We start from the raw sequence: 17,535 nt of genomic DNA, 5'->3' as shown, positions 1-17,535 counted from the left end.
GGGCTGGATTCGAACCTCCAGCTCAGGTGTATGTGGCTGGCTGCTTAGCCACTTGAGCCACAGGCGCCTAGCCAAGAATCAGTATTGTTAATTGAATTAGAATTGTTATCAGTTCTCTCAAAATTGATCTATAGATTCACCATAATCTCACTCAAACTCAGTCAAATTGACCTAATGGAAAAGCAAAACTGCCTATTTTAGGCAAAACTATCTTGAATTTAAACAAAATTGGAGAACACACAGTATCTTTTTTTTTTTTTTTAAGAGGTATTTTGTTTTATTTTTATTTATTTATTTATTTTTGCAGTTTTTGGCTGGAGCTGGGTTTGAACCCACCACCTCAGGTATATGGGACTGGCACCCTACTCCTTTGAGCCACAGGCACCACCCCACACAGTATCTTAATTAACTAAAAACAATTGGTTCTCAATTGGAGGAAATTTTGCCCTTTCTTCCTCAGGGGACCTTTTACGGTATCGAGAGACATTTTTAATTGTCATGACTGGGATGTGTTGTCACGATCTGCTTCTGACACCACTTGTCAGGGCCCGGGACTGGCCAGGTCTCGGCCCGGCTTAGGTAGGTGCCAGACGTGGATCGCTAAGCTACCTTGCTCAGGAATAGTTCCCTTAGGTGCTTGAAGGCTATCTACTTTAGCTGGAGAGACAGAGGGAGTCTTAGAGAGAGTAAAGCAGTCTTCTTAGTACAGATAGATCTTAGTCTTTAGTAGAGCTTGGTAATCTTCAGCAGAGATGCCGTGCTGGCGTTCTGCAGGCAGGAGAGGAGACAGAGTCAGAGTAAGTGGATCCATGATAGAAAGCGCATGGTTTTTGACTGCCTTCTCCTCCGGCCTAATATAAGGCTGAGTTCGTGCCTCTCAACACCACAGGTGTAGAGACTGCCAATTCACTAATGCTCTCATTTTGCGAGCTCTCTCATGCTTGTTAGAACCAAATCTCTCTCCATGCCCTTTTCACCACGGTGTTCCATTATAGGTATTTCTTATAACTCTCACTCCTCCTAGCCATAAGCTATATGGGCTACAGTGTGTTTACTGGTATCTAGTGGTGGAGGGCAAGAATGCTGCTAAACATCCTACAGATTATCCCCAAATTCCTAAAAGCAGCCCCTGTAACAATTATCTCATCCAAAATGTCAATAGTACTGCTGTTAGGAATTTCTGCTATATACATGCGACAGTAATCAAGTCAGTTGATAATCGGTGTGCGGGTCAACAGGCCAGTGGGACAGAGCACAGCAGACCTTCACATACATGGTCAATTCATCTTCAAACAGGTGCCATGGCCTCTAAATGGAGAAAGGAATTTTTCAATAAATGGTGTGGGAGCAGCTAGATAAACTTACATGAAAAACAAACCTCGATCCTTACACCAAACTACACCATATAATTTGAGATGAATAATAAAACTAAACCTAAAAATCTAAACCTATAAACTTTGCAGATGAAAACAAGAAGACTGTCTTTGTGACCTTAGGGTAGACAAAATGTCTTAAGAGAAGACATAAAAAGCACAAACCATAGAATAAAAAATTGGTAATTTTTTAATCAAATTTTATGAATTTTTGTACTTCATCACAATTTAAAACTGCTCTTTGAAAGATTTCCTTTGGAAATAAAAAGGCAAGCCACAGGTTAGAAGAAATGACTTGTAATCTACGTCTCTGACAAAGGACTTGTATCTAGAATACGTAGTGTACATTTAAAACCTTACAACTCAACAGGAAGATAATCCAATTTAAAATTTAAAAAATAGATGAAATATCTAAAAAGATACTTCATAAAAATTACAGGAATGGCCAATCAGGAATAGGCAAATAAAAACCATTTCACACTTATGTATGGCTAAAATTAAGACTGACTGGGAGGCTGTGAAGCCACTGGGACTTAACTGCATTGCTAGGATGTGTGTAAAAAGTCAACCCTTTGGAAAACTGTCTGACTTCTTTTTACATGGTTAAATGTATACATACCTGAAGACTCAGCAATTCCACTTTTAGTATTTGCAGGAGAAATAGAAACACATCCATAAAAAGCTTTCCTTCTTAGGGATTCTCTCATGTTTTGCCATTTTGGCCTGGGTTATCTTTCAGCCAGCAACTTTATTACTAGCCCTTAATTAGAACAACCCAATGTCCATCAATGGGAGATAGATAAATTACGATATATTTTTACAATGGAATGAATACCACTCAGCAATTACAAAAAACTACTGATAAATGTAATGACATGGATGAATCTCAATATTAAGAGAAAGAAGCCAGAGGCAAAAATAGGCAAAACTAATTCTGATGATGGAAATTAGTACATTGGTTCTATGAGGGGGCGGAGACTGCAAGGGACTTGAGGGTATACACAAGAGAAATTAACGACAGACTGTGGAGCAAGAAGATAAGTTTGAACAGAAGTGAGAATATGAGGAATGAGATGAACAGCAAAAGGGTGATACGTTAGATGGATTAGAGAACCCGCTGAATTCAGGGTACTAGAGGAAGTGAGATGGAAGGATGGGAGGTTTGCAGATCTCAAAATGGAGATTTCTGAGGTGGACGAGTAATGGGTAACAGCTGAGGTGAAGTGCCAGTGAATGGGCGAAGTTTAAGAAAATGACAGGCCACCAAGTTGGATTGATTAAACATTTAACAAGATAGTCTTGTTTTCTTCTGTAATTTTAGACATTGAAATAATAAAGAATGATCATCTGAACAGTGGTAGGAAGACAAAAAGAGCCAGGTGCTAAAACTTTCAAGAAATGCCACGGAGAATGTGCAGATGGCTGCCCTAGGGAGAGGGAGAGGGAGCAGGGGATTCTGATGCTGTGTGACAGGAAGGCCTGGAGGGAGAGCAATGGTCAGAAGTGCCCCAGAGCAACAACAGAATCCTTACACCTTATTCTTTTATCTCTTGTCTCTTCATACTTGCCACAGTGTCACTTTCTATCTCCCTCTCACATCCTTTATCATAGAAAAAACCAGAAAGCTATAAGCAGAGAACTTGTCACATACCTAAAAATTACTTGCATCCATATTTACCTCAATCTGAGCTTCTAAAAACAGTTTGTAACAATCATATCTCTTCAATTGCTTTAAGTCTTAAAAAGTACAAGGTTTCATTTTTATTAAAAATAGGGCTAAAGTACCATTCTTTAAAAACTGTAACAGGAGAAAAAATAGTTTTTAGCCATAAAATATACCATTATTTACAAACAATAATGCTGACAGTCTGTAAGAAATAAAGATAAACCCAAGAAAATACTGTGAGTAAAATAAGAGTAAAACAAACACTGCTTGGCAAAGAAACATGTTATCTGATGTTACCTGTGCTTGCCAAGACTTAAAATTATTTGAAATCCTAAAAGTCTACATTAAAATCATATTTTCCATCAGATTGTCTTTCACTTGACTAGAAAAGAGAAAAAGTCAAAAGTGACCCCAGGATAGGGGATGGATATGCTCCCTCTTAACGGGCACAATGTCAGGGTATAGAGCACACCCCTTGGGGGTGGGACACAATTATAAGAGGGACTCTACCTAGCAAATGCAAACATTGTAACCTAATTCTATGTACCCTCAACTTAACCTGAAGAATAATAATAATAAAGTGATCCTTAACAACTACTGGAAGGGAAAAGTCCCAAGCAACAAAGATCCATAGTCTGATTTACCACCTAGAATTAGTAGTATATACAACACAAAGAAAAATATAATGATGCCTTCTTTCTTTAAAGACAGAAGTGTTAGCCAAAATAAACATGTCAATATTAATTAAAGGATGTAAATTTTAAAAAGTGAGTTCCTTAGGTCCTTATTCACATTTATTCCTATCTTAGCTTCAGTTTCAACAAAATATTTACTAGGTTATAAGGTATCAGACACGTTTAAAAAAAGGTGAAGCAGCATCTAGATGGAGAAATACCAACAACAAAGAAACAAATTAAACTTCTGGAAAAACAGAAGTATTCATACTTTTTGCTGTTTCTTTCACTCAGTGCAACTAAAAATCCTGAACATTATATATACAGTTGGCTCTCCATATCCAGGAGTTCTGCAACTGCAGGTTTAACCAATGCCAGATTGAAAACATTTGAGGGAAAAACAATAAAAAATAACAATAGAACAATAAAAAATAAAAATAACGTCTAACAATTTTTTTCATAGCATTTACATTGTATTAGGAATTATAAGTAACCTAGAGATGACTTAACGTATATGGTAGGACATGCATAAATTATATGCAAACATTACATTGTTTTATATAAGAGACTTGAACACCTGGGAATTTTGGCTTCCATAGGGTTCTAGAATGAGTCCCCAATGGATATGGAGGGACTGGGTGTGTGTATGTAGGTGTATAAAACCATAAGGACTCTGAGGCTATCTGGCTACGGACCTTGGGCCTGAGGAAGGATATGATGGTTACATTTTCTGGGTTTTCTTTTTGCTTTCTATATTCTAGATTTAGACCCAAAGAAACCAGAAACCTGAAAACATCAACAAGCTTGTAAAAAAAAAAGGCCCCAACTAAAGCTTGCTGTGTTTAGCCCCAGGAAAGTTCACCTTAGCAAAACAGAAAAACTTAAGACAATAACCCTACTACTCCATCCAAATACCACAGAAGAATCACTGTGGTTCCAGTCCCATCTTGACAAAAAGACTATGTGGACAGCTTAGATTTCTACTCTTTCCATCCTTGAAACAAGATGCCCCCAGCCCTCTTGTAGAGATACTGCTGTCAGAGAAGCTGAGTACAAAGCTGGCCTTTCACCTCTACCTAGTAGAAACGAGTACTTCTCCCCACCCTGCTGTTAGTCGAGACTGTGAGGAATCTGGACTTCCACCACCCCAGCTGTAAAATGTGCCCCATTTCTCTTGGATTGGGTGGTGTCTGAGGAGGCTTGTGGAGAGACATGTCTTTCATCACCCACCAGCAGTAATAAGGCCACTCTCACTGTGGTGTCAGTGGGGACCACATGAGAAGCTGTAATAAGGAACCCTCCCCTAGTGTCAACAGAGGCTAAGGATGAGCATCGGCCTCTACCTTCTTTTATCTGTAGTGAGACTGCATCCCTCCTTCCCTGTGAAGCGGTGTCAGAAAGAGCAGATCTCATAACATAATATGAAAATGTTCAGGTTTCAATAGAAAATCACTTATTATTCCCAGAGCCAAGAAGGTCTCAAACTGAATGAAAAAAAGGAAAGATAATCAATAGATGTCAACATGAAGACAACAAAAATGTTAGAATTATCTGACAAAGATTTTAAAGAAACTGTGATAAAATGCTTCAATGAGCAATTATGAACCTATTTGTAAATGAAAAAACTATAAAGTCTCGAAATATGACTCAAGGGAAAATAAAAGTGTCAAAAAATAAAGATCTAAAGAATCCATATAAAGAAGAATCAAATGGAAGTTTTAGAATGGAAACATAAAAACTCAGTAGATGAATTAGGAGACTCAGCATAGTAAAGATGTCAATTCTCTCCATCGCACATTGATCTACAGGTCATGAAATTCCTATCAAACTCTCTGCAATATTTTTGTAGGTTTGGATAAGATTATTCTAAATTTTATGTATAAAGACAAAGATATTAGAATACCTAATACAACTTTTAAAAAGGAGAATAAAGTGAGAAGAATCAACTTATATGATTTGAAGATATTAAATAGCTACAGTAAACAAAATTTGGTAGTATTGGTGGAGGAACTTACACAAACATTGATCAAACAGAATACAGAACACAGAAAATAGATCCAAACAAATATTTCACTGATTTGTGAAAGGGTACAAAAATAATTCACAGAGAAAAGATAGCCTTACAGTAAATAATGCTGGAACAATTGGACGGAGGCAAAATACTGTACATATACACACAAACAGAAACAAAAAATCCCCCAAATAACCAAATAAAACCTACTTGTAACACATACTTTACACAAAAATTAACTTAAAATGGGTCACAAACTTAACTATAAAACATAAAACTATAAAACTTTTAGGACAAAACATAGAAGAAATTTTTCAAGATCAAAGTCCAAACCAAAGACTCTTAGCCTTGAGATCAAAAACCATAGCCTGCCTATGGCTCAAAAGGGTAGGGTGCTGACCCCATATGCTGGAGGTGGCAGTTTCAAACTCAGCCCTGCCCCCACAAAAAAGCACAGCCCATATAAAAACTCTGATAAACTGGACCTCATCAAAGTTCAAAAATTTTGCTTTGGGAAAAACCCTAAGAAGATCAAAAGACAATCTCCAGAATAAAAGAAAATTAAAAACAATATATCTGACAAAGAATTAATATCTAGAATATATAGAGAACTCTCAAAACTCAATAGTAAAAGAGCAAATAATCCACTTAGAAATGAATAAAAAGTGTAAAAATAAATTTCACTAAAGAAACTGGACAGGTGGCAAATAAGCACATGAGCATATATTCTACATCATTAGCCACTAGGGAAATGCAAATTAAAACAATAAGATGTTACTATCAGAATAGCTAAAATAAAAAATAGTGACACCACCAAGTGCAAATGAGGATATGGTAAAACTGAATTACTTTTACACTACTGTGGGTATACTCCTTCTGAAAAACAGATGGCATTTTCTTAAAAAACTAAACATGCAACTACCAAATGACCATGTCCAGGCCATCATATTCATGGTTATTTATCCTCAAAAATAAAAATGTATGCTCATACACAAACGTACACATAAATGTTTATAGCAACTTTATAACAGCCCCAAACTGGAAATAAACCCAATGTCCTCGATGGTCAATGGTTAAACACACTCTGGTAGATCCATATCTTAGAATAATACTCAACAACAAAGAGGAAAAAACCTGAAAGAATCCCAGGTTACATTTGGTATGATCCTATTTATGTAACACTCTAGAAATGACCCCCCCCCCCAAATGTAGGAATGGAGAAACAGCAGATTAGTGATTTCCAGGGGTAAGGGTAGGAAGGAAGTGGCTGTGGCTATACAAGGACAACATGAAAGTTCCTCCTGGTGATGGAAATGTTCTGTATCTTGACTGTATACATGTCATTATCCTGGTTGTAATATTGTATTACAGTTTTACAAGATGTTACCAATGGGGGAACTGAGTAAAGGGTACAAGGAATCTCTCTGTATTGTTTTTTATAACTGCCTATGAATTGAGTCTATAGGCAAGGGGTAGAACAAGATGGCAGACCAGAAGGATGTTCAGCTGAGCTCACCTACAACAACTGGGGAAAAGAGAGAATCCAGCCACACCTGGTGTGGGGATCTTACCCAGAGTCATAGCTCAGGGAGCAAAGCGAAGAGGTGGCAAACTGGACACAGCATATGATTTAGAGCAGTGGAAATCTGATGAATTAGGCAAGTGACTGTGACCTACTGGGATTGGGTGGACCTCCATGGAGATCCAGGATGGGAGGAAGCCTTTCTGGAGTTTTCAGTTGTTGGGGGAAACTGCATATTGAGTGGAAAGCTTGGAAAAAGGGGTGGGCTCCAATAGTACACAGCAATCAGATTTGAATACCAATTGGAGTAGATTTGCCGTAGATTTGGGGGCTGGCCAGGCAGTCATACTGAGAAGGTTTCAGCAGCCAAAGAGGCTGCCATTGTGGGAAGGTCATGAGGTCTTAGGAGGGGCCTAAAGCACAGCTGTCTTAATTTCACCTGTGGGTCAGGCTGAGGGACTCCTGCACCCCATGGGAACTGGAGTTAGGGCACTGTGAGATCTGCCCTTGAAGGATTCTTGTGAGCTTTAATATCCCAACACAGCAGGGTCTGAATACTGAAGAAACAATCAGGCGATCACTGAAGGCATCTACATTTGGTATAAGGACCATAGAGTTGCTAGCTCTGCTTTCTGTTTCCTAGAAAAACCACAGCACCACCTGGTGTCCTGGCAACATGCTACAACATACTGTTATCAACAGCAAGGATTTCTGTTTGAAACAAAGGAGGGAGTGAGCAATAAATAGGAGGACAAGGAGGTGAGTAAGAAGAAAGAAAATATGAGGATGAACCACCAGAAAAATGTAGGCAACATGAAAAACCTAAACAGAGCAACTCCCCCAAGGGACCATGAGGCAGCTACTGCAGAAGACTCCACCATAAAGAATTGATGGACTTGACAGAAAGGGAATTCAAGATGTGGATGATAAAGACAATAAAAGGAGTGGACAAGAAAATGGAAAGACAGAACCAAAAATCAGATGAGAGATATGTAGAATATACAAAGGATATGGTGGAGCTTAAGGAAATGAAGGAGACAAGCAGGGACTGTAAAGCTGCAGTAGGAAGCATCAAAAATAGGTTAGACCTAGGAGAAGAAAGAACCTCAGAGCTAGAGGATAAAGTTATTGAGTCAACCCAGGTAGTTAAAGAGGCAGAAAAGAAGAGAGAGAAAGCAGAACAGGTGCTTAGAGAACTATGAGACTCCATGAAGTATTCAAACATACAAATAATGGGAATTCCTGAAGGGGAAGAATATTGTCCCAAAGGAATGGAAGCCCTACTGAAGACTATCATAAATGAAAACTTCCCAAGTTTTACTAAAGGCCTGATACACTCCTTTCAGATGGATATTGAACCATAGGTGATCTAAACTCAAACAGAGCCTCTCTGAGATACACTGTAAAGAACTGTCAAAAGTCAAAATGAAAGAAAAATTCTACAAGCAGCCAGGATAAGCACCAATTGACCTACAGAGGCAGAGCCATTAGGATGACAGCAGACTTTTCAACTAAAACCTTCCAAGCCAGAAGAGCATGGTTGTCCACCTTCAACATTCTTTAACAAAAAAAATTTCAGCCCCAAATTCTGTATCCTGCTAAACTAAGCTTCAAAATTGATGGAGAAATCAAATCTTTGGTGAATATCCAATCACTGAGGAAATTCACCACCATAAGACCAGCTTTATAGGAAATACTTAGAGCTATTCTCAATACTGACCATTACAGTAGACCACCAGCAAGGGAAACATCCAGAAGCTAAAGGTCAAAACTTAACTTCCACAATGGTGCAAAGGATAAAACTACATAATGGCCTTTCACACACACTTATCAATTATCGATTTTCTCAATAAATGTCAATGGACTGAATTCACCACTGAAGAGGCACAGGCTGGCTTCTGACAGAACTGAACAGATCCTCTAAACAGAAACTAAATAAAGATACAAAGGTTTTAAATGCAACCCTTGAACAAATGGGATTAATAGACCCATCCCAAATCTGAAGGATATACATTTTTCTCATCAGCCTATGGTATATACACCAAAATCAACCACATCCTAGGATACAAATCAAAACTCAGCAAAATTAATAGAATAGAAATTATAGGCTTAGCACCTGTAGCTCAGCAGCTAGGGTGCCAGCCACATACACTGGAGCTGGTGGGTTTGAACCCAGCCTGGGTCTGCCAAACAACGACAACTAAAAAAAAAAAAAAATAGCTGGGCACGTGGCAGGTGCCTGTAGTCCCAGCTACTTGGGAGGCTGAGGCAAGAGAACTGCTTGAGCCCAAGAGTTTGAGGTTGCTGTGAGCTGTGATGCCATAGCACTCTACCTAGGGTGACACAGTGAGACTCTGTCCCAAAAAAAAAAAAAAAGAATAGAAATTATACCTTGTATCTTCTCAGACCACAAGGCTATAAAGGTGGAATTCAACTCCAACAAAAAACATTCATCCTCACACAAAAGCATGGAAATTAAACCTTATGCTGAATGATAGTTGGGTTCAGGAAGACATAAAAGAGGAAATCATTCAATTCCTCAAACATAACAACAATGAAGACATAAGTTACCAAAACCTGTGGGATATAGGTGGTGCCTGTGGCTCAGTGGGTAGGGTGTTGGCTCCATATACCTGGGGTGGTGGGTTCAAACCCAGCCCCAGCCAAACTACAACAAAAAAATAGCCAGGCATTGTGGCAGGCAAGTGAGACTCTGTCTCTATAAAACAAAACAAAACACCTGTGGGACATGGAAAAAGCAGTCTTAAGAGGGAATTTTATTGCATTAGATGCCTACATTCAAAAAACAGAAAGCGAGAGCTTCAACAAACTTATGAACCATCTTACGGAATTGGAAAAAGAAGAACAATCTAATCTCAAATTCAGCAGAAGAAAAGAAATAACCAAAATTAAAGCAGAGATGAATGAAATTGAAAACAAAAGAATCATTCAGAAAATTAGAGAAACAAAAAATTGGGTTTTTGAAAAAATAAATAAAATCAATAAATCTTTGGCCAGATTAACTAGAAACAGAAAAGTAAAACCTCTAATAACATTAATTAGAAATGACAAATGGGAAATAACAACAGATGCCACAGAAATACAAGAGATCATCTCTGGGTACTACAAGAAACTCTATGCCCAGAAATTTGACAATGTGGAGGAAATAGATCAATACCTGAATTACACTCTCCCTAGAGTTAATCAAGAAGAAATAGATCTCTTGTACAGACCAATTTTAAGTACTGAGATGGAAGAAACCATAAAAACTCTCCCAACAAAAAAAAATGTCCTGGTCCAGATGTCTTCACACCAGAATTCTACCAAACCTTCAAAGAGGAGCTTATACTCATATTGCAGAAATTATTCCAAAAATTTGAGAAGGAAAGAATCTTCCTCCAACACATTCTATGAAGCAAACATCACCCTAATACTCAAACCAGGAAAAGGCTCAACTAAAAAAGAGAACTTCAGAGCAATTTCACTGATGAATATAGATGCAAAAATTCTCAATAAAACCTGAGCTAACAGATTACAGCTACACATTAAAAAAATCATTCCAGGGATGGAAAACTGTTTTAACATATGCAAGTCCACAAACATAATTCACCATTATCAACAGAAGCAAAAACAAAGACCATATGATCCTCTCAATGGATGCAGAAAAAACATTTGATAAAATTCAGCATCCTTTTCTAATTAGAACACTTAAGAATACAGGCATATTTCTTAATCTGATCAAAGCCATCAATGACAAACCCACAACTAATGTTATACCCAATGGAGTAAAACTGAAAGCTTTTCCACTTAGAACTGGAACCAGACAAGTAGTTCACCACTACTATTTAACATAGTGCTGGAAGTTCTAGCCAATACAATCAGGCAAGAGAAGGTAACAAAGGGGATCCAAATGGGCAGAGGTCACACTCTTGCTCTTTGCTGACAAAATGATCTTATACTTAGAGAACCCCAAAGACTCAACCACAAGACTCCTGGAAGTAATCAAAAAATACAGGAATGTCTCAGGACATAAAATCAAGCTCCACAAATCAGTAGCCTTTGTATATGCCAATAACAACCAAGCTGAGAAGCTAATCAAGGACATAATTCCCTTCATAATAGCTTCAAAAAACAAAACAAAACAAAACAAAAAAAAAGGGAAATACTTAAGAATATACACAGCAAGAGAGGTAAAGCACCTCTACAAAGAAAATTACAAAACCCTAAGAAAAGAAATAACAGAAGATATTAATAAATGGAAGAATATATCATGCTCATGGCTGGGAGGAATCAACATTGTGAAAATGTCTATACTTCCCAAAGCAATCTACAGAGTCAATGCAATCCCCATTAAAATACCATCATCAGGGCAGTGCCTGTGGCTCAAAGGAGTAGGGCATCGGCCCATATATGGGAGGTGGTGGGTTCAAACCTAGCCCCGGCCAAAAACTGAAAAACAAACAAACAAACAAACATAAAAACCCATCGTCATACTTTCAAGATTTCAAAACAATAATTCTTCATTTTGTATGGAACCAGAAGAAACCCTGTATAGCCAAGGAAATTCTTAGTAACAAAACCAAAGCCAGTGGTATCACCCTACCAGACTTTTGGCTATAGTACAAGGCCACAGTGATCAAAATACCATGTTTATTGGCACAAAAACAGAAACACTGACATTTGAAAAGGAATAGAAAACCAAGAGATGAAACTAGCATCTTATAGCCACCTGATCTTTTATAAACCAAACAAGAACATACACTGGAGAAAAGAATCCCTATTTAATAAATGGTGTTGAGAGAATTGGATATTCACATGTAAAAGACTGAAACTGGACCCGTACCTCTCAGCACTTTTAAGAACTGACTCAAGATGGATAAAAGATTTAAATCTATGGCATGAAACAGTAAAAATCCTCAAAGAAAGTGGGGGTTAAACACTTGAAGATAGCAGCCTGGGGAAAAATTTTATGAAGACTTCCATGGCAACTGCAACAGCAATAAAAATAAACAAATGGGACTCAATTTTAACTGAAAAGCTTCTGTACAGCTAAGGAAACAACAACCAAAGCAAAAAGATGACCTTCAGAACAGGAAAAGATATTTGCATATTATGAATTGGAAAAAAGCTTGATAACTAGAATCTATAGAGAACTCAATTAATCAACAACAACAAAAATGATCCAACAATCCAATATATCACTGGCAAGAGACATGAATAGAATCTTCTCTAAAGAAGACAAATGGCTAACAAACATCTGAAAAAATGCTCATCGTCCCTACTCATCACAGAAATGAAAATCAAAACTACCCTAAGACATCACCTAACCCCAGTGAGAATGGCCCACATTACAAAGTCTCAAAGCTGCAGATGCTGGCATGGATGTGGAGAGAAGAGAACACTTTTTCTGCTGGTGGGACTGCAAACTAATACAACCTTTTTGGAAGGAAGTATAGAGAATCCTCAAAGAACTCAAATTAGTCCTCCCATTTTATCCTGCAATCCCATTACTGGATGTCTATCCAGAAGGAAAATAAAATCCTTTTATCATAAGGACATTTACACTAGACTATTTATTGCAACTCAATTTATAATCGTCAAAATGTGGAAATAGCCTAAATGCCAGCAACCAGGAATGGATTAACAAGCTGTGGCATATGCATATCATGGAATACTATTCAGCCACTAAAAAGGATGGAGACTTTACATCTTTCATATTAACCTGAATGGAGGTGATACACATTCTTCTTAGTAAAGCATCACAAGAATGGGTCCAATGTACTCAACTCTAATATGAAGGAAGTAGATGAGCTAATATGGGGGGGAGTAGGGGAATGAGCAAGTCAGGAGAGACGATGGGGGAGGAGGGGGGTCATGGTGTATGGCATACCTCTTCCAGGCAGGACATAATTATGATTTTATCTAACAAACGCAATCAGTGTAACCCAATTCTTTGTATCTTCAATGAATCCCAAACAAAATTTTAAAAAAAGGAAAAAAAAAACCCAACTGCCTATGAATGTATAATTATCTCAGAATAGTTTAATTTTAAAAAGAAAAATTATAGCTAACAGCAAAGGAGAAGATAAAAGATCTTTAATAGAAGAAGTAACAAAGCTTACCTGTTAGAGGCTACTTATTCCAGACTAAATAAAGCTTACTAGCTCAAGGGCAATACAGTAATAGAGAGAATATTGACTGTTCATAACAATGATTCTAGGATATCAAGAAAAAAAACAAACCACACTGATCATAATCTTTATAAAAGATTACAGAAATGGCCCCAGTGCCCATAGCACAGTGGATATGGTGCTGGCCACATATACCAAGGCTGGCAGGTTCAAACCCAGCCTGGGCCAGCTAAACTGCAATGACAACTGCAACAGAAAAATAGCCAGGCAGTGTGATGGGTGCCTGTAGTCCCAGCTACTTGGGAGACTGAAGCAAGAGAATCACTTAAGCCTGAGAGTTTCAGGTTGCTGTGAGCTGAGACACCACAGCACTCTACCAAGGGCGACATAAAGAAATTGTCTCAAAAAAAAAATTACAGAAATGTACATTTTAGACAGACATATTAAAATGTTAAACCTATAAGTATTTCATTTCTGACAATGCTCTTCATGTGACACCCATAATTAATCCTTGACTCCCGCCAGTCCCACCTACTCAATCCCAACTCTACCCTCATACCTATTCCCTTGCCTAGAACAATGTAATACTAACTATACTCTTTAGCTCTAGTCTGTGCTTTTAATCCACTCTGCCTTTTTGCTATAATGAGTTAAAACATAATTCTAATCTTGACACTTCTCTAATTTTATTCCTTCAACATCATCTAAGTATTTGATTTCTTTAGATCAGCACAGAAGTTATTTCTTAAAATGTCTCTTACCTGTTCTATGGTGACATCTCCTGATACTCTTCCACATTTTCCCAAGCATCAGTTGCATAAAACCTTTGCCTTATATTTCACAATATTAGGCCTTTTCACACATTGCTTTCTCTGAATAAAAAACTTTCCTTTTCATCTTCCCAGGCTAACTCTTGTTTAACTAACAAGATTTTACTCTTGCAGAAATTCTTCCTTCTCCTCTAAGTCATTGAGATATACTTCCTTGGTACCTCACAGGTGACTCTATCACAGTATTTACTACATAGCACTGCCATCCTTTATTATTTCACTATTAGTAATTTGAGGGCAAGGATCATGTCTCTTATTTTATTTTATTTTTTGCAGTTTTTGGCTGGGGCTAGGTTTGAACCTGCCACCTCCGGCATATGGGGCTGGTGCCTTACTCTTTTGAGCTACAGGTGCTGCCCACATGTCTCTTATTTTTTATCCTCTAGAAAGAATATAAAATCTTGGAGCTTCCTAGTAAATGTTAGTTGAGTGAGAAATGATTCACTCAACTGACACTGGAAACAGTCAAAGATAACATCCAAATATTCTAATTTTCTTTAATATAGTATGAGTGTATTACCCCGAATACTTAAAACTATTGACATCTAAACTTATTTGAATTTATTTATGTTGTTTAACTTATAGCATATATATGTGGAGGTATGAAAATATGACTTATTGTTTAAAGTATATTCTACTTATTTCATACTTTATGGGAAACGTCCAAGCTCTAATATTCTCACAATTAGGTAACATATTTGGCTCATACATGTTCACCAAGTCATTTATTTCACTGATTCTCCAGATAATTTTTCTACATTTAGAATATTTAAGGAATCTTTTATCACAGATTTTAGTGAAGCTGCCAAGTGCTTGTCCCTCATCTGTTATTTGGTAGTGTTTCCTTGTCTTCTATGGGCACTTTGTCCCGTTCTGTTTTATTCTGCCAGTTAGTTTCATAGGACTATTGTCTCATCATCTGAATTTACAAGTCTATGAAGAAAAACAGAAATATATACATACAAAACAGAAACAAAACTAAATTTGAGTAGATAATTTCAACTCAATTATCAGATAATGAAAGAGTTAAGGAGAAATATAGTGCCAGAAAAAAAATAGGTTAATCACTTTGTATTCCCCAAATGGGATTTGCACCATGTGCCCAATAATGTAGTTAATAAACTCGGGGCTTTCTGCTGTTCATGTATTGCAGAAATGTGGACAAGGTGGCGAAACAATAAAAAATGGTATAATTCCTCTGTCTCCAAAACAAAAATAATTTTAAAACATCCTGAAAAATGTTAAGCAGTGATTGGATAGTTTGTATTTCTACTTTATTTATTTTTTCAGATAAGAGTCTCACTCTGTTGCCCTGGGTAAATGTTATGGCATCGTAGCTCATAGCAACCTTGAACTCTTGGGCTCAAGCAATCCTTTTACCTCAGCCTTCCAAGTAGCTGGAACTACAGGCACCTGCCAAAATGCCAACTAGTTTTTCTACTTTTGGTAGAGATGGGATCTCACTCTGTCTCAGGCTGATCTCGAACACCTGAGCTCAAACAATCCACCGTCTCAGCCTCCCAAAGTGCTAGGACCACAGGTGTAAGACACCTCGCCTAGCTGCACTTTACTTTCATTATAGTTTCTACTTCATGCTAGAAAACTCTTTTTTTCCAGTAGTCATTGATAAAATTCTCTGCATCACATTTCTACCTTATTCATATTTTCCCTATTTTTTTGTTGAATGAATAAGGGTGGTACATGTTGAAAAATTACATAGAAGTGAATAATAAATCAAAATGAAATTACATCCTATTGGAGACTGAATAACTAGTAATCTTTTGCTTTATCATGAAATGATAAAAAAAGATTAACAGATTGCATAGTCATCATAAGTAGTGTATGTGTAATAAGCTGTCTTATGACCAAAAAAATGACTGCTGTGGTCACTGTTGGTGAACTGAATATACCACCATCCTTGTGCTTTAGGCTGAAAAATAATAAAATTTACAAAACTACATGATCTTGATCAATGTTTTAAAACACTGTAATGACTTAGGTTCATAAAATGCTACAAAGTAGAGAAAACATTAACTTATATTGACTTTGAATTTCTACACTTCTGAATAAAATACAATTACTTACTTTTTTCTCCTATTTGACTCCATAAAATATTTACGTGCTCGATGGCGACATAGTTTTTGTTGCTGCAGTAGTATTTGGCGTTCTTCTTCTAAATTCTTCTCTAGGTGGATTTTCATCTCTCTAATGATACGTTGAGTTAAGAATAACGGTTTCCATCTTTGGTTGACGAGCGTCAGTGCTACCTAATAAATATAATCGCAACCTCAAGCAAATGCTATAGTGATATTTTTGTGGAGCAATTACTATGTGTACACATTTTAGTATACGACTGGCAGATGTTTTATGTAAAAAAATTCTGACTTGTATTAGAACTTAAGATCTATCTCACTTTCCCTGAGGGGGAAAGGAAATTATGCTTAGAGATCATGAGTTCAGAAAAGGAGACATCAGATCTTCATTCATTACACATGGATCTGATTACTTATTAGTTACATTCTTAGGCATGTATATAAGAAAATGAAATAAAGGTAAGTTTCACAAATAAAAAATAGATGAATTAAACATTTCAATAGATCTTTTAATCTAGAGTATGAAATCCATACCCAAGTATTTAAAAAAATCATAGCAACATAATTAAAACATATTAAATATATATGTTTAAAAAACTAGAAAAACCATGCATAGTCTGCTTTTCTCAATTTTTTATATTGTAACTATTATTAAATATCTTTATGAAATTTGTCACAGTAATTTTCTGTTTTAAATAATTTTTAATTTAAAAAAAGTTCAGTTACCACTTTATCATATTTAGTACCTCATCATTAGAAGTGGATGCACAGGAGATTCCACTGAAGTCACAGCCCATATGGTATACCTACTTGTCTTTTTCAGAATAACTTTTTTAATATGTTCCTTTTGGTAAGATGTTTGGAGAACACTTAGAGAACTAAAATAGACCTGCCATTCAATCCTACAATTCCTGTACTAAGTATATATCCAAAAGACCACAAATCACATTATAGCAAAGATATTTGTACCAGAATGTTTATTGTAGCCCAATTCATAATTGCTAAGTCATGGAAGAAGCCCAAGTGTCCAATGATCCACGAATGGATCAATAAATTGTGGTATATGTACACCATGGAATATTATGCAGCCTTAAAGAAAGATGGAGACTTACCTCTTTCATGTTTACATAGATGGAGCGGGAAAATATTCTTCTTAGCAAAGTATCTCAAGAATGGAAGAAAAAGTATCCAATGTACTCAGCCCTACTATGAAACTAATTTATAGCTTTCATATG

At 36.8% G+C, this 17,535-nt stretch overlaps 1 protein-coding gene across 1 annotated transcript in view; it reads right to left on the bottom strand.

Annotated features, from left to right (window-relative positions):
• The window catches only part of CEP126 (centrosomal protein 126), a 92,055-nt gene that overhangs the window by 65,512 nt on the left and 9,008 nt on the right, over window positions 1-17,535 (bottom strand). Inside the window, exon 2 of the mRNA XM_003781325.2 lies at window positions 16,293-16,412. Coding sequence (XP_003781373.1) covers window positions 16,293-16,412 — 120 coding nt within the window. The remainder of the gene's footprint in view (window positions 1-16,292; window positions 16,413-17,535) is intronic.

The sequence above is a fragment of the Otolemur garnettii genome, unplaced genomic scaffold (assembly GCF_000181295.1).
Source record: "Otolemur garnettii isolate 467f Iridium unplaced genomic scaffold, OtoGar3 scaffold00001, whole genome shotgun sequence".
NCBI lineage: Eukaryota > Metazoa > Chordata > Mammalia > Primates > Galagidae > Otolemur > Otolemur garnettii.
Note: the sequence above shows the minus strand (reverse complement) of the source record. Positions and strands in the feature narration are given on the sequence as shown.